General features: G+C 40.0%; 1 protein-coding gene across 1 annotated transcript in view; it reads left to right on the top strand.

Moving 5' to 3' along the window:
* Nucleotides 1–24,373, top strand: part of EML6 (EMAP like 6) — a 286,252-nt gene that overhangs the window by 117,384 nt on the left and 144,495 nt on the right. Inside the window, exons 4-6 of the mRNA XM_040224844.1 lie at nt 7,295–7,363; nt 13,929–14,114; nt 16,282–16,417. Of these exons, the coding sequence (XP_040080778.1) occupies nt 7,295–7,363; nt 13,929–14,114; nt 16,282–16,417 (391 nt within the window). The remainder of the gene's footprint in view (nt 1–7,294; nt 7,364–13,928; nt 14,115–16,281; nt 16,418–24,373) is intronic.

The following is a 24,373-nucleotide window of genomic DNA, read 5'->3' on the forward strand; positions in this document are numbered from 1 at the left end:
TTACTTTCTGGAGAGTTTATTTTATAATAAATGGGTGTTGAATTTTGTCAAAAAAATTTTTTCTTCATCTGTTGAGATGATTGTATAGTTTGATTTGTGGATGTTGAAGAATCCTAGCATACTGGGATAAATCCCACTTGATCATGGTGTGTATGATCCTTTTAATGTATTGTTGGATTGAATTTGCTAGTATTTTGTTGAGGATTTTTGCTTCTGTGTTCTTCAGGGATTTGTTGTTGTTCAGTCACTCAGTCGTGTCTGACTCTTTGTGACCCCATGGATTGCAGCACTCCAGGCTTCCTTGTCCTTCACTATCACCCAGAGTTTGCTCAAACTCATGTCCATTGAGTCTATGATGCCATCCAACCATCTCATCTTCTGTTGCTCCCCTCTTTTGCCTTCAGTCTTTCCCAGCATCAGGGTCTTTTCCAGTGAGTTGGCTCTTCACATCAGGTGGCCAAAGTATTGGAGCTTCAGCTTCAGCATCAGTCCTTCCAATGAATATTCAGGGTTGATTTCCTTTAGGATTGATTGGTTTGATCTCTTTGCTGTCCAAGGAACTCTCAAGAGTTTTCTCTGGCACAGTTTGAAAACATCAGTTCTTTAGTGCTCGGCCTTCTTTATCGTCCAGTTCTCACATCCATACATGACTACTGGAAAAACCATAGTTTTGACTATATAGACCTTTGTCGGCAAAGTAATGTCTCTGCTTTTTTAATATGCTGTCAAGGTTTCTCATAGCTTTCTTTCCAAGAAGCAAGTGTTTTTTCATTTCATGGCTGCAGTCATCATCCATGGTGATTTTTGGAGTCCAAGGAAATAAAATCTGTCACTGCTTCCACTTTTCCCCCTTCCATTTGCCATGAAGTGACGGGACCAGAATGATGCTAAAGCTGAAACTCCAGTACTTTGGCCACCTCATGCGAAGGGTTGACTCATTGGAAAAGACTCTGATGCTGGGAAGGATTGGGGGCAGGAGGAAAAGGGGACGACAGAGGATGAGATGGCTAGATGGCATCACTGACTCGATGGACGTGAGTTTGAGTGAACTCTGGGAGTTGCTGATGGACAGGGAGGCCTGGCGTGCTGCGATTCATGGGGTCACAAAGAGTCGGACACGACTGAGCAACTGAACTGAACTGAAAGATGGGACCGGATGCCCTGATCTTCATTTTTTGAATGTTGAGTTTTAAGCCAGCTTTTTCATTGTCCTCTTTCACCTTCATCAAGTGTCTGTTTAGTCCCTCTTGGCTTTCTGCCATTAGAGTGGTATCATCTGCATATCTAAAGTTGTTGATATCTCTCCCTACAGTCTTGATTCCAGCTTGTGATTCATCCAGCCTAGCATTTCACGTGATGTACTCTGCATACGAGTTAAATAAGCCCGGTGACAATATACAGCCTTGTCGTACTCCTTTCCCAATTTTGACCAATGTGTTGTTCCATATCTGATTCTAACTGTTGCTCCTTGACCTGCATACAGGTTTTCAGGAGACAGTTAAGGTGGTCTGGTAGTCCCATCTCTTTAAGAATTTTCCAGTTTGTTGTGATCTGCACAGCCAAAGGCTTTAGCATAGTCAGTGAAGCAAAAGTAGGTGTTTTTCTGGAATTCGTCAGTGATATTGGCCTGTAATTTTCTTTTTGTGTGATATCTTTATCTGGTTTTTGTATCAAAGTGATTCTGGCCTCATAGAATGAGTTTGGGAGTATTTCTTCCTCTGCAGTTTTTTGGAAGAATTTCGGAAGGATAGGTGATAGTTCTCTAAATGTTTTTTAGAACTCACCTGTGAAGTCGTGTGTTCCTGGACTTTTGTTTATTGTTGTTTTTTAATCACTAAGTCATGTCCAACTCTTTGTGACTCCATGGACTGCAGCATGCCGGCCTTTCCTGTCCTTCACTATCTCCTGCAATTTGCTCAGACTCATGTCCATTGAGTTGGTAATGCTATCCAACCATCTAATCCTCTGTCTCCCTCTTTGTTTATGGGAAGTTCTTAACTCACAGTTTCAATTTCAGTACTTGTGATTGGTCTGTTCATATTTTTTATTTCTTCCTGGTTCAGTCTTGGAAGGCTTACTTTTCTAAGAATTTGTCCATTTTGTCCATTTTATCAGCATATAGTTGCTTATAGTAGTTTCTTATGATCCCTTGTGTTTCTGTGGTGTCAGTTGTAACTTCTCCTTTTTCATTTCTAATTTTATTGATTTGAGCCTTCTCCCTTTTTTTCTTGATGAGCCTGGCTAGTCTATGGCCATATCATCCTGAACCTGCCTGATCTTGCCTGGTCTTGGAAGCTAAGCAGGGTTGGGACTGGTTTAGTACTTAGATGGGAATCTGGCTAAAGGAGTATGAATTTTGTTTATGTTTTCAAAGAAGCATCTTTTAGTTTCATTGATCTTTTATATTGTTTTCTTTGTATTTCAATTATTTACTCTGAACTTTATGATTACCTTTCTTCTACTAACTTTGGGTTTGTTTGTGCTTCTTTCTCTATTTGCTTTCGCTATAAGATTAAGTTGTTTGTTTGAAATTTTTCTTGTTTCCTGAGATAAGATTGTTGTTGCTATTGTTTAGTCACTAAGTCATGTCTGACTCTCTTTTGTGACCCCATGGACTATAGCCTGCCAGGCTTCTCTGTCCATGGGATTTCCCAGGCAGGAATAATGGAGTGGGTTGCTATTTCCTTCTCCAGGGGATCTTCCTGACCCAGGGGTCGAACTCCTGTCTTCTGCATCACAGGTGCATTTTTAAAAAAAAAAAAACCACTGAGGGCTTCCCAGGTAGCTGAGTGGTAAGACCACATTGCTATACATTTCCTTCTTAGAACTGCTTTGGCTGTGTCTCATAATTTTGGGATTGTTGTATTTTCTTTGGTATTTGTCTCTAGGTATTTTTTAAAATTTCCTCTTTGATTTCTTCAGTGATCTTTTGGTTGTTTGGTAACAATGTTTAACACAAATATTCTACATGTTTATGTTTTTTATGTTTTTTATTGTGATTGATTTATAATTAGTCCATCTGGTCTAATGTGTCATTTAAGAACTGTGTTTCCTTATTGATTTTGTCTGGATAATCTGTATATTGATGTAACTGGGTGTTAAAGTTCTCCACTATTATCATGTTACTGTCAGTTTCTCCTTTTATGGCTGTTAGTGTTTGCCTTATATATTGAGGTATTCCTATATTGGGTGCATATATTAATATATTTATAATGTTTATATCTTGTTCTTAGATTGATCCCTTTGTCATTATGCAGTGTCCTTCTTTGTCTCTTGTTAACAGTCTTTATTTTTAAGTCTATTTTGTCTGATATGAATATTACTACTCCAGCTTTCTTTTGCTTTCTATTTGTGCGAAATACCTTTCTCCATCCCCTCACTTTCAGTCTGTGTGTGTTCCTAGATCTGAAGTCGGTCTCTTGTAGACAGCATATATACATATCTTGTTTTTGTATCCATTCAGCCAGTCTATATCTTTTGGTTGGAGCCATCTTTTTGAGTGTTTTGGATTTGTTTTTGTATGTCTTTTCTCTTCCCTACCTCTTTTGTTCTCTTGTGATTTGATGACTATCTTTAGTGTTGTGTTTGGATTGCTTTTTATTTTTGTGTGTATCTATTGTGTGTTTTTGATTTTCAGTTCCCATGAGATTTCAATGTAGCAGTCTATGTATATATATACATATAAACACACACACGATTGTTTTGGGTTAGTAGTCTCCCAATTTCAAATGCATTTCCAAATCCTGCATGTGTGTTCTTCTCTTCTCATGATTGCTGGTTTGATACCAGATTTGTGTGTAGAAAATTTCCTATTTTTACTTTGTGTTTACCTTTACCAGTGAGCTTTCCCATTTATAATCTTCTTGTTTCTACTTGTGGCCTTTTCTTTTTCAACTGAAGGACTTCCATTAGCACTTGTTGTAGAACTGGTTTGGTAGTGCTGAATTCTGTTAGTCTTTGCTTCTCTGTAAAGCTTTTGATATCTCCTTTGAATCTGACTGAGAGCCTTGCTGGGTAGAACATTCTTAGTTGTAGGTTTTTCCTTTTCATCTCTTTAAATTTTATTGTGCCACTCCCGTCTGCAGTTTCTGCTGAAAAATCAGGTGGTAAACCTCATGGGGATTTCATATGTATGTTGCTTTTTACTCTTTTTCTTTAAGTTTTGTTAATTTGATTACTATGTGTCTCGATGTGTTCCTCCTGGGTTTATCCTGTATGGGACTCTCTGAACTTCCTGGACTTGAATGATTGTTTCTTTCCCCATATTAGGGAAGTTTTTGACTCTTATCTCTACAAATATATTCTCAGGTTCTGTCTCTCTTCTTCTGGGACCCCTATAATGTGATTTTGGTGCATTTAATGTTCTCCCAGAAATCTCTGAGACTGTCCTCATTTCTTTTCATTCTTTTTTCTTTATTCTTTTCTGCAGCATTGATTTCCACCTGTCTGTCTTTTGTCTCATTTATTCTTCTGCTTCATTTATTCTATTATTGATTCTTTCTGGGCATTTTTCATTTCAATTATTGTATTGTTCAGCTCTGTTCTTTAAAGCTGCTGCTGCTGCTGCTAAGTCGTTTCAGTCGTGTCCGACTCTGTGCGACTCCATAGACAGCAGCCCACCAGGCTCCCCCGTCCCTGGGATTCTCCAGGCAAGAACACTGGAGTGGGTTGCCATTTCCTTCTCCAATGCATGAAAGTGAAAGTAAAGTTGCTCAGTCGTGTCTGACTCTTAGCCACCCCATGGACTGCGGCCCACCAGGCTCCTCCGTCCATGGGATTTTCCAGGCAAGAGTGCTGGAATAAAGCTAGTCTTTATTAAGTATTTCTTGTATCCTCTTAGCCTGTGCTTCCATTTTTTTTTCCTGAGATCTTAGATTGTCTTTACTATCATTATTCTGCATACTTTTTCAAGTAGATTGTCTGTCTCCACTTCACTTAACTATTCTTTTGGAGTTTTATCTTATTTCTTCATCTGGAACATATTTCTCTGCCATCTCATTTTGTCTAACTTCGTGTGTTTGTAGTGTCTGTTTCTTAGGCTGCAGGACTGTAGTTTCTCTTCACTCTGGTGTTTTGCCCCTCATGGATGAGGCTACTCTAGGGGCGTGTGCAGGCTTTCTGGTAGGAGGGACTAGTGCTTGTTCCCTTGTGAGTAGAGCTGGGTCTTGTCTCTCTGGTGGGCAGAACATGTCAAGGGGTGTGTTTATAGGCAGCTGTTGGCTCAGGATGGCTTTAGATAAACTGTCTGCTAATAGGTGGGGCTGTCTTCCCACCCTGTTGGTTGTTTGGCCTGAGGCATCCTAGCACTGGAACCTGCAAGCTGTTGGGTGGGGCAGGTCTTGGTGCTAAAATGGCAACCAAAATAACCACTTCCTGGAGAGCTCATGCCAGTGAATATTCTCTGGGATCTCCACCACCAGTGTCCTTGCCCCCACAGTGAGCAACAGCCAACCCCCCTGCCTCCTGAGGAGACCATTCCTTGACCTAACCCTACCCTTAGATCTGCCCAAGCTCCTATGGAGTCACTGCTTTGCCCTGGGTCCCTGTGCACATGAAACCTTGTGTGCAGTCTCCAAAAGTGAAATCTCTCTTTTCCCAGTTCTGTGGAGCCCCTGCACTCAAGCTCCACTGACCTTTAAAGCCAAATGCTCTCGGGGCTCCTTCTCCTGATGCCAGACCACCCAGGCTGGGGTGCCTGACAAGAGGTTCAGAACTCATTCCTGTGGGAGAACCTCTGATATATTAGATTGGTCAAAAAATTTACTTGAGTTTTTCCATTAGGTAGTACAGAAAACCCAAATGAACTCTGGCCAACCCAATAATTATTTTCCAGCTTGTTGGTCTCCCACCCAGCAGGTATGTGATTCGATTATATTGTGAACATGCCCCTTCTACCATCTTATTGTGGCTTCTTCTCTGTCTTTGGGTGTAGAATTTTGGGGGGTGGGTAATTTGAGTCTTTTTCGTAAATGGTTGTTCAGCAGTTAGTTGTGATTTTGGTGTTTTCATGAGAGGAGGTGAGTTCAAGTCCTTCTTTGCTCAACCTTGTCTCCTGCTCATCCCTTGCATTTTGGATATTACTGTTTCTGCTGTCCTATAATCCCATTGTATATTATAAAGTAGTTGAGTTGGGTTGCATCAATAAATGATTTTGCTATTGTTTTGTTACTGTACTGTACACCTCCCAGTTAGTAGTAGACTGTAAAAAGTACAGTGCTATCTAATGAAAACTCTTTAAAGACCCAGAATGTTTTAATGAAATACCATTTTTGGAGCACTGTTCTTCCAGGCTCCATAATTTGTATCACATAGTTTTGCTCTTTATTACTGTTGTCAGTATGAATTATTATTGGTTGATTAGAGGCAGATGGTTTTTCAAGATTATTTTAGTGGCTAAAATACTTAATAACTAGCAATAATTTATATAATCAGTGCTTTGTAGTCTTCAAAATGATCATACATACATTATCTTAATTGACCTCACAATAGCACCGAGGTACTCACTCATTTTTGAGAAGAGGAGGTTAAGTTTAGAGATGCTAAGACTTGCCTGAGCTCGGATAGCTTCAGGCTTCAGTGCTCTTTCTGTGGTTCATAAGTGTTCCTTTCTACCTAACCAAAGCTTCTCGTCCTTTGTCTAATGATTGGAGCAATAGGTCCTTTATATGTGATAGCAGCTTCTTTCTTTGGTTAGTCTCTGCCTCTGATGATTGGTCCTTCTTTCTATTAGAGCTTCATAGAATGTGGTCCGTGGACCACCTACATCAGCATCTTCTGAGCTGTGTTTTTAAATGCATGTGCTTGACCCACTAAATTTCTACTAAATTAGTGGAATGTAGTGATCCCACTAAATCCACCCAATTTCCAATCCACTAAATCAGAATCTCTGACATGGGCCTGGGGTAATATGCACTTTAAACAATTGCCATTCTCTTTGTTTTTATTGTAACTCTATCTCAAAAGTGTTTTATTAACATTGTGGAGAACCAAAAATTTTGATAAATGATCCAAAATCATTGGTTTGTTTACTCTGGTTGGACAAAGTTAAAAATGTGACAGTAGTATGTTCTCAGTGATTATGGTTAATTATTTATGCTCCATTCAGGCCTAAGGTAAATAGACACAAAATGATAAAATGTGTATTAGCAATTCCTGACTCATCTCCAGAGCCAAATCCTCCATTTGTGTGGGTGACCTTGTGTTCTGAGTGTGAGGGTAGAATCTTGGCAATTGGACAGTATCTTAAAGAAGGCAAAAACACATGAATGTGAAACTTTTTATCTTTTTTATACAGATTTTTGATATTTCCTGGGATCCATATCAGCCAAACAGAGTGGTTAGCTGTGGAGTGAAACATATAAAGGTAAAGGAGTTATTTAAAAGAAATCTGGGTACCTCATATGAAAATAATTTTAGATGCCTATGTAAAATTTGGTATTGAGAAACTACTCAGCTTTACATTTTCCCCCTCAAATTTAGAGGCTGCTTACCTGCATCTCTGATCCTGAAGCCTACTTAGTTTGGCTGATAGGCCTCTGTTTCAGAAATGCAGTGTAACAACAATCAAGCAAAGTGCCCAGCTGATAGCTAAAAAGGAAACTTTATATCAATTACATATTATAAACAAGACTCAATGCTTTTAGAATTGCATGTTTTAAAACAGTTCTGATTTTAAGTTTGTGAATTAAGTTTTTATATGAATGTTTATACATATTGCATGTCAAAAATTTTGACTTGTTGCTATGTTCTCTTAGAAGAAAGGTGCCGTGTTATGCTGGATATAGAAAGAAAGGGATACGTAGCACAAACCTCCATGAGCCTCTGGCTTTTAAATGCCTCTGTTTTCCTGTGGACTACACAGCCTGTAATACTGCTAGTGGCCCAGGACCTGCCTTTGTCTATTTGCTTCTCTATTTTATTACACAGGTAGCACAATTAACACCATCAACATCCTTTACTCTGACATAGCAAAAATTTCTCTGGACCCAGGGATATGTCCTGGGATCTTCTGACTATAAGTTTGTAGATAATAGAAAATAAAAATAGAGCATATGTTGATCTCTGCTGATATAAAAATCATGCATTTCTGTACGATCGGAGTAGATGTCTGTATTATTCCTCCCACCAGCACCTCCGGTTTCCCTGTTCTTTTGTTCTTCTTTTAGTCTAGTTTTTCACAATCCTTTCCATTATTCCTACTTAATGCTGAAAGAGACACATGATAAAATGCTCAGAAGTAAATATAATAAGAAATATGAAAGATTTAGTTTAAAGACTGTTATAAAGCTTTACAGGCTTCCCTCATAGCTCAGTTGGTGAAGAATCTGCCTGCAATGCAGGAGACTCTGGTTCAATTCCTGGATCGGGAAGATCTGCTGGAAAGGGGATAGGCTACCCACTCCAGTATTCTTGGGCTTCCCTTGTGGCTCAGCTGGTAAAGAATCTGCCTGCAATGCGGGAGAGCATGGTTTGATCCCTGGGTTGGGAAGATCCCCTGGAGAAGGGAAAGGCTACCCACTCCAGTATTCTGGCCTGGAGAATTCCATGGACTGTATAGTCCATGGGGTTGCAAAGAGTTGGACACAACTGAGTGACTTGCACTTGCACTTTCACTTGCATAAAACTTTACAGAAGGACGTAAAAGAAGACTTCTGCAAATGGGGAGAGAGAACTTTGATTTTGGACATGAAGTATAAAAATTATAAATGCATTATTTATCTCCAAGTTAATATATATTTAATACAAGTTCAATTAAAATCTTTATAAACTTTATTATTATCTGATATTTACCTTTAAGTTATTCTAAGTTAATCTGTCTTTAGGCTTTCCAGGTGGCACTAGTGGCAAAGAACCTGCCTGCCAATACAGGTAGAGGTAAGAGACCCAAGTTTGATCCCTGGATTGGGACGATCCCCTGGAGAAGGGCATAGCAACCCACTCTAGTATTCTTGCCCGGAGAATTCCATGGACAGAGGAGCCTGGTGGGATACAGTCCATAGGGTCACAAAGAGTCGGACATGACTGAAGCGACTTGGCATAAATAAGTTCATCTATGAGAACAGAGAGTGAGAATAACCACAACTCTGGGATAAAAAGAGAGTAATGAAAAGTAACATGGGAGGTTCAAGAGGGAGGGGAACATATGTATACCTATGGCTGATTCATGTTGATGCTTGACGGAAAACAGCAAAATTGTGTAAAGCAACTATCCTTCAATTAAAAAATAAATTAAAAAAAAGAATATGCCCTACTATTTACTAAAGTCTACTATGAAGTTTCAAAAATTAAAATAAGACTGTGGTAAAGATAGATAAACACCAACAAAAAAAGAAACTAAACTGAGAAATAGACCTTAATATGAATGACAGTTTAGGGTATGATAACTATCTCTAACAAATGGGCACTGGAACAGTTTATTATTCTTGTTGTATATCATTACTTCATAGCATATACTTCAATAAACTATTTCTGAATTAAAGAGTTAAATGTTTAAAAACTATAAAATAACTAGAGGAATGTATAAGTAAATATTTAATTTCTTTCCAGTTGGAGAAAGGTATTTTTAAATATAAAAGTAAATAAACCTTAAAGGTATTTGACAAAAATAACCAATGAACAATACATAGTAAGAAATGGAAGGGAGTTTTATTCAAGCCAAGCTGAGGACTAGCCCAGGAGTGCAGTCTCCACCAAGGAAGAAAGCATTCTGGAGAAACATAGTTTTCAATATTTTGTTGAAACAAAGAACATACATACATCAAACATGACAGGTATTTTCCTTTAAGGTTTCAACAGAGATGTGGGCTTCCTAGGTGGCTCAGATGGTAAAGAATCTGCCTGCAGTGAAGGAGACTGTATGGTCCCTGGGTGGGGGAGATCCTCTGAAGAAGGGCATGGCTACCCACTCCAGTGTTCTCGCCTGGAGAATTCCATGAATAGAGGAGACTGGCAGGCCACAGTCCATGGGGATGCAAAGAGTCGGACACAACTAAGCAACTAACACTGTCACTTCTCTATTCATAATTTCAGATTAGTGCACACACAGAGACACCATGACCTTAGCATCTGGGAAGGGAACCTTGTCTTCGAAGGAGTAGTAGCATGGGCATCGTGGAAGGGATGCATTTGTTCCTACCTTCAAAAAAGACATTCTTTACCTCTGGATAATGCATTCCTTAATGGTTAAAGCAGATGTCCAGTGTATGTTTCACAGGCCACAAGTCAAGCTGTTCTAGTTCACGTAAAGTTCAGGCCAAATCAGGTATAAGCCAGAATGACTTCTCCATGCCCTTATAGGTGAAAGTTTCTTCTATCAAAGAATAATACAATAGGTTCAACTATATAAATATTAAAACATTCTGTTTACCGTTCTGCTACCCTCAAGAAACAAACAGGCAGATCACAAGCTAGAAGAGTATAAGCAACAAGCGTAGAATGTTGACTTGTTCTTGACATGTAAAGACCTCTAGCAAATCTACAGAATGGACACAGAGTGTCAAAAGTATTTGTTTTTATCGATTGTCTGCTAATAGACACTTGAAAATATTAAGTTTCATCTATAACTAAGGAATAGATACTTTAAAATAGCAGTGTTTTTAATCAAGATGATCTGGTATCGAGAAAGATTTGGGGAATGAACCCTCTCAAACCTTGCTGATGGAAGCATAAATGAGTATGGTCTTTCAGTCTAGAAATTTGGCAATGCCTGTCAATTGCCTTAGAAATGTTGACACCCTTCGAAACAGTTTCATCCCAACTTTACTATGTGTGCTTCCAAAGTAAAGACTGTAAATAATTTTATATCCTGTAATTTAAACCAAGGAAATAATTAGGAGTGTGACCCAAGCACTGGTTCATTACTAAGTAACTTATCAATTGCAAATAAAACTAAACAAAAGACTTGAAACCCTCTGCCTCCAGGCAGTTAAATAAAATTTGGTATATCCATATGAAGAAATACTGTGCAATAATTATAAGTCATGTTTTAGAGGACTGCTTAATGTTATTTAAGGACATATTTAAGATCTATGAACAGTCTACCTCTGAGTGGGATAAATTTGTGGCATTGATATTTTACTTTAAAAATATTTTTTTTGTGTAGGAAATAAATTGAAAGGCTCTCCCAAAATGTTAAACAGTTATCTTTGAGTAGTGAATTGATGGTTTTTGAATTTTCCCTGTATTTTAAAATTAGTTTACAATAACATACATTTCTTCCAATATAAGGAAAAAGTAATGAAAAAGCAGGGGACAAAAAGATGAGTGTACAGGTTCTACTATTCATAGCTATGTCCTCAGGGCTTCATAAATACTTTATAATCCTTGTGCAGAGAGCTGATTTTGTTGAAGCAAAAAAGTGCCTTTATTTCAGCAAACAACTTTTTGGCCAACTCAATAAAATCCTTTCTCTTTTTGCAATCCCTAGTGTTTGGCGAACAGGCAAATTACAATTACCTGAAACAAATGCTTGAAAAACAGTAGCAGTTGAGCATCAACTGCTTCATTGGTTTTACAAGAAACGAATCTACCAGGTTTGTTGGATATTATTGCTTTTGCTCCATTCGCTAGTCACAGGCGGAAGGGACTTTAGGGATTACTGAGGGCCAGATGAGCTCCCAGGTACCTGCCAATTCTAACGGAATTTGCATTACAATCTGTGAATGGAGATTGAAGAAGATAAACAGTGTCTTTTCATTTAATGTGAATTTAATGGGGTGTTGCTACACTAATCTGTCACATTCTTCAAACAGGTAGTGCTTCTCAAAAAGAGATAGCATCTCAGATTTGCTATTTTCTGCAGAAAATTTCACACCTGTCTTGGTATTACAGCTATGTATGTCTTTTTTAGAGAATTATTTGATCATCTGGAATGTTTCATGTTGACATTATACCATCTGACTGGGTGATTTCATCAGAAAAATCTTTGTGTCTGAGGATACCAGTCTTTTTTTTGTGTGTGTGGTTATCCATCTAGAAATATTTCAGTAACTTGGGCCAAAGTGCACATCCCAAGTCGAAGGGATAATAATTACCAGATAGTTACTCTCTGTTTAGTTTTCATGCATGGGGACACATAGAACGAAAAATGTCTGCCTTAAGTATTACCTGTGGAAGGGCAGGTTCTTTGGCATGTATGTATGTACAGCCAGTAGCTGTTCACGTCTCATAGTTTGTTCAGGCTCAAAGTTAATACTTACATGCTTTCCCAAAGCACGTACCTATTTGTCCCTAGATTGTTCGTAGTTTTTTGATGTATACTTTAGTGCCTTTTGGTAAAAATATTAATAGCCAAAGAAACAAATTCCCAGAGTTGACATTCAATGGAAAAGAATCTTATGTTTGTTCTTTTTTAATGATTGCACACCTGCCTCTCATCCTCTCAAGAGCCCCCACCTACAGAGTTCCCTGAGTCCTGGCCCTCCTGGCGGGTAAAGCCATCTAGAACCGCTTCCTCGAATTCCCATCTACTCTGAGAGGACCATTATTTTTCCTATTCTGCAAGCACAGATGTTAAGGTTGCCTCTGATTTTTGCTCACACATTTCCTGTCACCTCCGTGTAACTAACCCTACTCTCCTAAACCACAGTGCAGTGTCTTCCTCACCACTGCTTCAAATCCTATTCTTGCTCTTTCCAGAGAATTCTGGTTCTCTGTCTTAGAATTTCCTTACCACTTGTATGTAAATCAGAATATGCTGCTTTAAAATGATCTTTTTTTATTTTGTATGTATCTTCTTTATTATATTTAAAGTTCTCAAGACAAATATTTCAATATTTTCTTGTGTATAACTCCTATTGAACCTTTGGCAAGTCACTTATGCCTTCTTTCTTTCTCTTCCAAATGAGTGTAATAATAATATCTGTCTTAGCCTATTTGTGAGGATATTATGAAGATAAAATAACTAAACATGTGTAAAGAGGCTTTATAAATTGTGAGGCTACATATGTACATCACAGTAAAGTTATACCAGTTCACATACTGAAAAAAAACTGTGTCAAAGTGAAATATTTAATTTCTACATAACCATAGAAGTCTTCCTGCTACCATCTATAAAGTAGCTCAGCCTTTGTGCTTATGGTTGTCTACATAATAAATTATGCAGCTAATACAATTATTTGACTATATGAAATATAAAATATTTGGAAACATATTTCGAGTAATGTTTCTACTTGAAAATTTATATCATTTTAATTAGAAATTATTTCTAAAAACATATATATATATATATATATACACCAAAAAATACCTAGAAGGTACATTGATATGTTGGGATGTTGGGAATAATGTCAATTTTCCTCTTACTTTTCTCTGTTTCTAAATTTCTCTATGATAAATCTACCCTAGTGCTTTAATTTGGCCAGAAATTAAACAAAAACATGATTCATCCATTTTATCCCAGTTCTGAGAACACTGGCATTTTGTATGAAATGAACACTAAACATTTAGCAAAGTTTTGGAATTTGGGGACTTTGAAAGTTTAAAAAGTACTGTTACAATTTTTTTTTACTGCTAGTAGTTAGCTAAAATGTTTTACAATTTCTACTGTTATAGCAAAACAAGTTAAATTATGTATATCTATTATGTGTGTGCTAAGTCACTTCAGTTGTGTCTGACTCTTTGTGACCCTATGGACCATAGCCCGCCAGGCTTCTCTGTCCATGGGGATTCTCCTGGCAAGAATACTGGAGTGGGTTGCCATTACTTTCTCCAGGGGATCTTCCCGACCCAGGGATCGAACCTGTGTTTCTTATATCTCCTGCACTGGCAGGCAGGTTCTTTACCACGAGAGCCACCTGAGAAGCCTGTATGTCTATTATAATTCAGCTATAGAAAATTATGTAAAATGTATTGAAACATTACCCAATAATACCAATAGTGAGATGCATCAGAATACTCTGTTTTTGGATCATTTATCACTTATGTTCTAGTTTTGGACGCTATGTGGAAATGCCCTGACTGCAAAAAGAGGAATATTTGGCAAAACAGGGGATCTTCAGACCATCCTTTGCCTTGCATGTGCCAAAGAAGACATCACCTACTCTGGTGCTTTAAATGGCGACATCTATGTCTGGAAAGGGCTCAATTTAGTCCGCACCATTCAAGGAGCACATAGTGTAAGTATTTCTGTATGGAAATTTGTGACTTACTTATTAAATAAATTAATGTCACAAATTTCTGTTTTTTTTTTCCCCTGTTGCTTTAGTATTAGCTAATTATGCTGAATATGCAATAGTCATGAAAGATTTCCCTAATTATTTTTGTTCACTTAGAAGAATTTAATATTTCAAAAGCATGATAACTTAATTAGCCTTTACCTCTATGAATTGGCTGATTAGTGTAATTTATCAGCAGCAGTTTCACAGAAACTAGAAGTATTTCATTGTCAGTTTCATCTTCTAGACCAGCACTTCTCAAACTTTTACATGTTTACGAATCTCCTGGAGATCTTGTTAAAATACATACAGTGACTCAGTGGATCTGGAATGATGTCACTGCTGCTGGCCTGTGGCCAACATGATGGAGACAACTATCATTTTTATAGTGGTTAGAAAGGTAGATTTTCCTCCCCCCGAGTGAGGGAGTGTCACATCCACATCCACACCACAAGTTCTTAAAATGCAAACAGAAACCATTGATAAATTCTTCTGATGGTCTGCTCTGTAAGAACAAGGACAAACTTAATACTGAAACACTGCGCTCAATTTTGACATATAGTAAAGTAATTTCATTGCTGTACCTACAGATGATAGAGGGGAAATGCCCAGAAGAATGGGGAGATGATGTGAAAGGTGAAGTCTGTTATAATAAGTGGAAATTTGGTAAAAACAATATCAGAAACTCAGCAGACCTTTAACTTATTGCCTCCAAATTGATGCTGTATTACTGTGAACATGAAAACAAGTTTAAGCAACTCTTAGTAAAGGAACTATGAAATTTTAGATCTTTCTCATATGTTGAAGACCAATTTTCTTGGCTTTGCTAATTATGAAACAGCTCTTGAAACAATTAAAAGGTCAGTATTGGTCCTCATTTATAAAGAACCTGCCTTAGTAACCTGGTTTCTCTTTACACTGGATGTTATGTCAACATTATACTCTTGTAGCACATTTTCCCATGAAAAAGCAGCTTTAAGTTCTTAAACCATATCAGATGTGAAAAGCATTTTCAGCTGATGCTTAACAAGCTAACAGAAGAGTAACTTATGCTTTCATTTTAGAGAGGGCAGTGGCACCCCACTCCAGTACTCTTGCCTGGAAAATCCCATGGATAGAGGAGCCTGGTAGGCTGCAGTCCATGGGGTCACTAAGAGTCGGACTCGACTAGGCGACTTCACTTTCACTTTTCAGTTTCATGCATTGGAGAAGGAAATGGCAACCCACTCCAGTGTTCTTGCCTGGAGAATCCCAGGGATGGGGGAGCCTGGTGGGAGGCTGTCTATGGGGTCACACAGAGTCGGACATGACTGAAGTGACTTAGCAGCAGCAGTAGCAGCAGCATGCTTTCATGTAGGCTCAGATAGTGCCTACTTGAACTCATTGGGATGCATTTCTTCTGTTGTACCTATAGAAGTGTTTGTGTTCCTAGCCCACATATCTTTACTTGTTTTGGGAAGGAATTTGATAGCTCAGTTGGTAAAGAATCTGCCTGCAATGCAGGAGACCCTGGTTTGATTCTTGGGTCAGGAAGATCCGCTGGAGAAGGGATAGGCTATCCACTCCAGTGTTCTTGGGTTTCCCCTGTGGCTCAGCTGGTAAAGAATCTGCCCACAATATGGGAGACCTGGTGTTCGATCCCTGGGTTGGGAGGATCTCAGATTCCCCTGGAACAGGGAAAGGCTGCTCACTCCAGTATTCTGGCCTGGAGAATTCCATGAACTGTATAGTCCATGGGGTTGCAAAGAGTCAGACACGACTGAGCAGCTTTCACTTATATGAAACACCTCCACCACTGTCTTTATAATGACCAGTTGTCACAGAAAGAAATTTATTACTTCTGTGTCTGCTTCAGCCAAGGAATTCTTGAAAAATTTTTTATAATCCATCATTTGTTTAATCATGGCAAAGGAGCACTTGAACTAGTTTGCTTTGGTGGTTACTATGAATTTTTAATCTAGCTAAAATGGATGTTACAAATGGCTACTTGTTCTATTGCCAGGATTTCAATAGAGAACAGGTGATTTGTCTTCATTTTTGTTTTGTTTTTGTTTTATATTTTAATTATCAAGATCCAACTGTAATGACTATTTAGAATGATTGCAGCATTATGTGCCTTAATCAACAGGCTGGAATCTTCAGCATGTATGCTTGTGAAGAAGGCTTTGCTACTGGTGGACGAGATGGATGTATACGATTATGGGATACTGATTTCAAACCAATAACCAAAATTGATCTCAGGGAGACAGAACAAGGATATAAAGGTAATGCATGTATTGATACTTACCGATAGCTCCTATTAAAGTGTTAAATACAGTGTGGAAATGTGTATTTATATTTCTCTTATCCCATGTTATTCCATTCAGGATTTAAGACAGTTTACATAAATGTAATGAATACAAGATAAAAAATATGTTGAAAGTAAATGGGTACCTCTTTTCCTAATTTTCACAAAGGTATCTGTAGGTACTCCCCGTGGTCCTGCTGCAAAGATAAACAGCGTAATGGTAAAAACTACCAAGTGGTATCCCGGGAGCTGGGACTTTAAGTTATAAAACTGGGGATTTGTGAACAAGTTAGTGACCCTAAATGTAACTGCATGCAGCCTCTTAAAAACAAATAAAAAGGAAAAACAGGAGAAATTACTTAAAAAAAAAAAATAGCTTTAGTGGAATAGCCACCATAGTAGTAGGAGCATGGGCATGGGCTCAGAGTCAGGGGCTTGGGTTCAAATCCAGGTTTTACCCGTGATAGATTTGAGACCTTGGTTGAATTTCTTAACATTTCTGGGCCTCAGTTTCCTTGTCTGCAAAATGAGCGTGATACCAGCACCAACTTCATAGTTATATGAGGATCAAACACACTTGCAAAGTGCTTAGAGTAAGTCATTGTACATAGTCAGCATTCAGTAAATGTTGCCTATTATTACAGTATGTTAAGTGTGTGTACCAGAAAATGCAAAGCAGTTTATATACATCTTTTTAAATTCTCATGATAGAAAGAATTTGGGACTGAGAGATTGAAGTAGAAAATATAAGTATGAAAGATAAGATGAAGTCACAAATGATGTTAATCCACTGAGCTCATGTAGGAACTCTGTTCACATGTTCAGGTGGACCTCAGATGGCTCATGGCCCCTGTGGCCAGCACTCAGGGAAGGGTGATTAGTATCATGAGTTGTGGCATCAGTAAGATGGAAACTTACTCATTGCCCAAATGAAGGGGAATTACTCCCAGGGCTGAGATGGGAGAGAAAGTCCTGAGAATCTTCCTAGAGGGGGCTCTGTGCCATGAGACCCAACATCCTCCAAAAGCCTGAAGTGAACTGATCCTCACCTCGTTGTTTTTCATGAACCCCATCTTATGTTGGCTGATGGCAGTATAGCCACAGAGGTTCTTCCATAGACCAAATGGTGTGGGCATTCTCAGAGCTCTCTGCTGGCCTGGGGTAGATTCCAGAGGACCGAGAGAAGAGTGCATGGATCGCTGTGCTTCAGCCATCCTCCTTAAATAATGTTGTTTTCAACCAAAACTTTCTTAAAAATTGAGCAACAGGGAAGTGAGCTAGTCATTGTACTTCCTATATGTGCCCAGAGTCCAGATTCTTTAAATATCTATGAAATACAAACACAAAAGAAATGTGTTCGCAGTCATCTCACCTGGAGATTGGATTGCTATTCTCTTGCTCAGGATCCTGATGTGGATACTTTCCTGAGTACAAGACCCTGGGGTCAATACAAGAGGTTGTAGAATTTAGTGGCCACTTCATTGCGTGGACAGGGAGACAGTCAAGGCCCTTGAGTTCTTTGTTGGAGAGCATGGGCCAAGGAAACTTTATCCCAAAAAATACTTCGGGCAGACCTAAACAAGTAAGTGCCCATAAGAGCAACGTTAACAACGCTAGTAAAAAAGAAGTCGCTCAGTCATGTCTGACTCTTTGCGACCCTATGGACTATACAGTCCATGGAATTCTCCAGGCCAGAATACTGGAGTGGGTAGCCTTTCCCTTCTCCAGGGGATCTTCCCAACCCAGGAATCAAACCCAGGTCTCCTGCATTGCAGGAAGATTCTTTACCACCTGAGCTACAAGGGAAGTCAGAAATAATGATTCCTTTTTGGCAATCACTTTAGCCAGCTCATCCAGAAGTTTTATCATACAGTTAAAGTATAAATTTTAAAGTGTGGGGATCAGGGCAGAAGCCGTATTTACCCTGCTATACTTTTCTACCTGATACCCAGTCCCTGACTTCGGGCTCCCAAAGGAGATTTCAAGAGCTGGTTCAGCACAAGCATCTGTATAGCTGGGGGTTTGTATTGACTGCCAACCCCATGGTCAGCTCCTGTCCCCAGAGTCAAAGGAAGATGGTCAGGGACACTTGCTATTTTCTTTCGTCTCAGCTGATTTCCATACATACTCCCTTGGCCAAGATCAAAGCTGATGCTGTGGTGCACAGGGGACGGAAGGTCCTTCAGCAGGCCTGCACCTCATAGGTGGGGCCTGTGGTGCCTGGACTTACAGTTGATCAGGGTGGGGGTGTGGGTGGGGATTAGCATGTGTTTTTAGGTGGCTTCCCTTGTGGCTCAGCTGGTAAAGAATCCGCCTGCAATGCGGGAGACCCAGGTTCGATCCCTGAGGTGGGAAGATCCCTGGAGAAGGGAAAGGCTACCCACTCCAGTATTCTGGCCTGGAGAATTCCGTGGACTAGTCCACGGATCACAAAGAGTCGGACACGACTGAGCGACTTTCACTTCACTTTAGGTGGATAACCAGAGGGACAATAGCCTGTATTTCAGGAAAGGCAATGCACTGTGTTTTTAAAGGATTGTATAGACCACACTGCAGTTTGGGCCCAAGGGAGCCATGAGAATGGGTGCTATTTTCCTGCCACCTTAATTTTTGTAATTGTAGCTCATTACTGATACTCTTATTTACTTCATGTTTTACTTTAAATGAATGTTAATGCATTTCTTTCTCTCCTTTATTTTACTTCTCCTCATAGGCAATTAATATCCATGAAATTATGGTTTTAATATTTTATTTATATATATTTTCTACTTGTTAAAGTAAGTTCTAGCCATTGAAATACAAAATTTTGTCCGTGTAGCATCCTCACTTTCAGTGATGCCTTTGCCTGTCACACTTTTGGCAGCACTGTAACAGGAGCGCACTATGTACTATCAAACTCCCAAAGAGTTGCTGGCATTTATTCCTGCCCTTAGCATAAAGCAGAATAAATGTCTAGAGTCAAACTAATAAGAGGCTCCTGGTTGAAGTGTTGATAACAACCCCACATCTGGCTCACTCTTCACTCCCAGCTCATCTAGTTCTTGAGCCTGTGTGGACAGGCCCTTGCAGGGGAAACCCGCCATGATCCTGAATCACCTTAGGGACCCCTTCTTGCCTTCAGGTGGGCCTTGGTGCCATCATCACACAGAAGCAGGGCAGGGGGCTGTCGAGTTCAGAAACTGCTTTGCGTATCTCAGAACAGGGAGAATCTCAGAACAGGCCCTCCATGCTGTTCCCTGAGGCAGTTGCCAGCGCCTCCCTGTACTGGGGCACACTCTAAGGCATCTGAAGGCATGAGTGAGGCCAGAGTGAGACGGGAGACCCAGCACAAGAATAAGGATTAAAACATGTAGGATTTGAGGTGAGGATTAAAAGTAGTTGAAATGTCTACAGTTTTCTGGTCCAGTTTCAACCCGTCAATATCATACGTGCCCTTGGATCTCTGAGCATTTGCAGACAGTGTGGGTGAAAGGGGAGTGGAGAAAAGAGGGTGGGAGAGGGAAATAAGAGGAAGAAAGAATGGACAGAACTGTGGAGGTACTTTGTCTCACTCTTTCCTGCCCTATGCCCCCCAGCAATTACCCTCACGGGAAGTCTTGGCTTTTCCTCCACCTTCAGGCTCCGCTTCGAAATGGGAACAAAGAGCCGTTTGAAAGGAGTGAATTCTCGCAAAGCAGTGTTTCTCGTTGCTGTTCAGTCAGCACGGCAGGCCTCCCTGTCCTTCACTGTTTCCCGCAGTTTGCTCAGACTCCATGTCCACTGAGTCGATGATGCCGTCCAACCGTCTCATCCTCTGTCACCCCCTTCTCTTGCCCTCAGTCTTTTCCAGCATCAGGGTCTTTTCCAGGGAGTTGGCTCTTCGTATCAGGTGGCCAAAATATTGGAGTTTCAGCTTCAGCCTCGATCCTTCCAATGAATATTCAGGACTGATTTCCTTTAGGATTGACTGGTTTGATCTCACAGTCCAAGGGACTCTCAAGAGTCTTCTCCAACACCACAGTTCGAAGGCATCAATTCTTTGGTGTTCTGCCTTCTTTACGGTCCAGCTCACACAACCATATGTGACCACTGGGAAGACCATAGCCTTGTCTATACAGACCTTTATCAGCAAAATGATGTCTCTGCTTTTCAGCACATAGGTTTGTTATAGCTTTCCTGCCTAGAGGCAGTGGTCTTCTGATATTATGTCCAGAGTCACCATCCGTAGTGAATTTAGAGCCCAAGAAGAGGAAATCTGTCACCACTTCCACCTTTTCCCCTTCTATTTGCCATGAAGTAATGGGGCTTGATGCCATTATCTTAGTTATTTTTAATATTTAGTTTTAAGCTGGCTTTTCCACTTTCCTCCTTCACCCTCATCAAGAGGTACTTTAGTTCCTTTTTGCTTTCTGCCATTGGAGTGATATCATCCACATATCTGAAGTTGTTGATGCTTCTTCTGCTTGTCTCAACTCTAGGTTGTAACTCATCCAGCCTGGCATCTCTCATGATGTGCTCAGAGTATAAGTTAGACAAACCGGGTGATGACAGACAGCCCTGTCGTACTGCTTTCTCAGTCCTGAACCAACCAGTTGCTCCGTGCTCTGCTGTGCTGTGCTTAGTTGCTCAGTCATGTCCGACTTTTTGTGACCCCATGGACTGTAGCCCACCAGGCTCCTCTGTCCATGGGGATTCTGCAGGCAAGAATACTGGAATGGGTTGCCATGCCCTCCTCCAGGGGATCTTCCCAACCCAGGGATCGAACCCAGGTCTACCTCATTGCAGGCGGATTCTTTACCCTCTGAGCTGCTAGGGAAGCCCCAGTTGTTCAAACGGAGTTTGACTTGCTTCTTGACCCGCATACAGGTTTCTCAGGAAACAAGTAAGGTGGTCTGGTATTCCTATCTCTTTAAGAGCTTTCCACAGTTTGTCATGATCCACACAATGGCTTTCGTGTAGTTGATGAAACCAAGTTAGATGTTTTTCTGGAATTCCCTTGCTTTCTCTATGATCCAGTAAATGTTGGCAATTTGATCTCGGTTCCTCTGCCTTTTCTAAACTTAGACTGGATGTCTGGAAGTTCTTGGTTCACATAATGCTGAAGCCTAGCATGCGGTATTTTGAGCATGACCTTGCTAGCATGGGAGATGAGTGCAGTTGCCTGATGGTTTGAACATTCTTCACTACTGCCTTTCTTGGGAATGGGGATGAGGATTGACCTTTTCCAGTCCTATGGCCTTTGGGATATATATCCAGAAGTGAACTATTGGATCATATAGTATTTCTATTTTTTTCTTTTTGTGAAAAACTTTTATACTGTTTTTCATAATAGCTGTACCAGTTTTACATTCCTACCAGCAGTGCATAGGGATTTCAATTCCTCCACGTCCTCACCAATACTTTCTTTATGGTTTTGGATAATAGCCATTCTGATATGTATGAAGTGGTATCTCTGTGTGGTTTTCATTTGCATTTCCCTAATGACTTCTGATGTTGAGCATCTTTCATAAGCTTGTTGGCCATTGTATGTTATCTTTGGAGAAATTTCTATTCAAGTCCTTTGACCATTTAAAAATCAAGTTGTTTATTTTGTTGCCAAGCTATAAGAGTTCTTTATATGTCTTAGATATTAATCCCTTATCAGATATATGACTTGTAAATAATATCTCCCATTTCTTATGTTGCCTTCTCTGTTGATTATGTCCTGTGATACACAAAAACTTTTTATTTTGATGTAACCCAATATATCTGTTTTTCTCTTTTGTTACCTGTGCTTTTGGTGTATTGCCAAATTCAATTTTATGAAGATTTCTTATAAATGTTTTATGGTATTAGCTCTTATATTTAGGTCTTTGATCCATTTTTGAGGTAATTTTTGCATATAGTATAAAGTAAGGGTCCAATATCCTTTCTTTTTCCAAAATATTTTTTATAACCAATTTGGCAGCAAAACTTGACTCACACTTACATGAAGCTGTTTATTGTCTTCATATGTGTAAATATTCATGTGCTTTACTACAGAAATATTTGATTTCAAGATGCTGCCCCAGACTCCACTGGGTCTATTGCAAGAGCAAAATCCAGAATTTTCAGATTTCCAAAATGTGCCTATCTCCAAAAGTCTCAAATGTATGGGATGGTGAACCTCCAATATAGCTTTCAGTGACTATCAAGTTCTGGAGTTTTCATGCTGGGAGAGACAGTGCCACACAATGTCAGCATGTGAAACTCTCAGCTTATGTTGAGTAGGATGAGGCTCAAGGCCACTGGTATCAGGCTAATAGTAGGCTTAGCAGCAGCAGGGCTTTAACTCAAGTCTCACACCAAACTCAACAAAAGTTCACTTTGAGTCTGATCATTTTTAAAACAAATTTGTGACCTGGGTAACATAATGAAGCTTAAGTGACTTATAGTGGTAGCAAGAAAAACAAAAAATGTGTTAATGCACGGCAATCAAAATGAATTACATCTATGGTCATAAAATACTTGGAGTTAATGGTTATAAATGAGAATGTCTAAAGGAGTACAGTAATTATTCACACAGTATAAGATGCATCATTCATTTATCCACTCATTAAGCATTTATTAGACATCTACTGAGTGTCAGATACATGCCTAGAACTGGTTAGGCTCTTCTAAAAAGTCTGCCTTGGGCATTTTGTTGGAGATTTTGGTGTGTTTGTTTTAACTCTCAACACATATTAATTGAATTGTTGCTGTGTCTAATGAACTCCGAGTCTGGCGATATCTTGCATTAGGTCAAGCAGCATTCCCTCAGCCTTGAGCAAGAGAAGGAGCCTGAAGTCTTGAGGATAAGAGACACCCCTTCCCTTCTCATTGTCTCTGCTGCTCCCACCATCTTGCACACAGGCTATTGCAATTGCTTTGTAACTTGTGTTCCTGGTTCAGCCATTATTCTTAGAACAGCAGCTGGAGGGAATTGTTCAACATTTACATGAGCCAGATCACATCTCCTGAAAACCTTGCCACAATTCCCATTTTCCTCAGAAAAAGAGTCCACATCCTTAGGATGGCCTACCAACCGTCCCCTCCCATGCCTCTCCCTCTGCTCTGCCTTCTGCTCAGCTGCTCCTGTTACTAACCCTGTCCCTATGCTCCCAGGCTGCTCCCTCTGCCTGCAGCACTCCTAGGAATCTGCATGATTCCACCCTTCTCCTTAAAGCCTTCACTCAAGTGAAGCTGCCCTGATGACCTTATTTAAAATCACAAGCCACTCTACCTCCAGGACCCCGGCAGTCCTGATCCTGTCTTCCTACATCTTCTCTTCACCTTGTAACAAGCAATATAACTTACCTGTTTGTTATGTGTACGGCTCTTTGTTTCTACAGGGGCAGGAGCCTCTTTGTTCCCTGATACCTCCCAAGCTCTGAGAACAGTGCCTGGCCCAGGCTGGTACCCTGAAAACAGACAAATAAATGAAGAGTACGTTGTGGGCCTGGAGCACAGAATGACAGGTGATGAGGCTGTAGAGGGAGGAACAGATAACGGCTGTGTTCAAGCCTGGTCCTCATAGACCAGCAGCAGGAGGTCATAGAAAGGCTTCAGGGAGTGAGTGTCACGGTCAGGGCTACACCTGCTCTGGGGCAGGAAGTGGGGCAGGATTAGGGGTGGGAGCCCAGGTGGCTCTTCCACACTTCCATTCTCAATACCACTCTTCTTCTTCCGAGTACACTGAGAAGCATTCAGTCCAGTGGTTCTCAGTCAGGGTGTTTTTATCTCCCAGAAGACATTTGGCATTGTCTGGAGACATTTTTGGTTGTCACCTGGGTGGGTGCTACTGGCATTCGCAAATACAGGACACAGGTAAACATCCTACAGTGACAACTAGTGATGATAGACGCCTCGACTAAGAATTTTTCGGCCCCAGATGTTAACAGTGGCATGATTGAGAAACCCTGGGATAGAAGGTTCAAAGGACCGAGTCTCAGATCTG

Source organism: Oryx dammah, unplaced genomic scaffold (assembly GCF_014754425.2).
Source record: "Oryx dammah isolate SB20612 unplaced genomic scaffold, SCBI_Odam_1.1 HiC_scaffold_25, whole genome shotgun sequence".
Lineage (NCBI taxonomy): Eukaryota > Metazoa > Chordata > Mammalia > Artiodactyla > Bovidae > Oryx > Oryx dammah.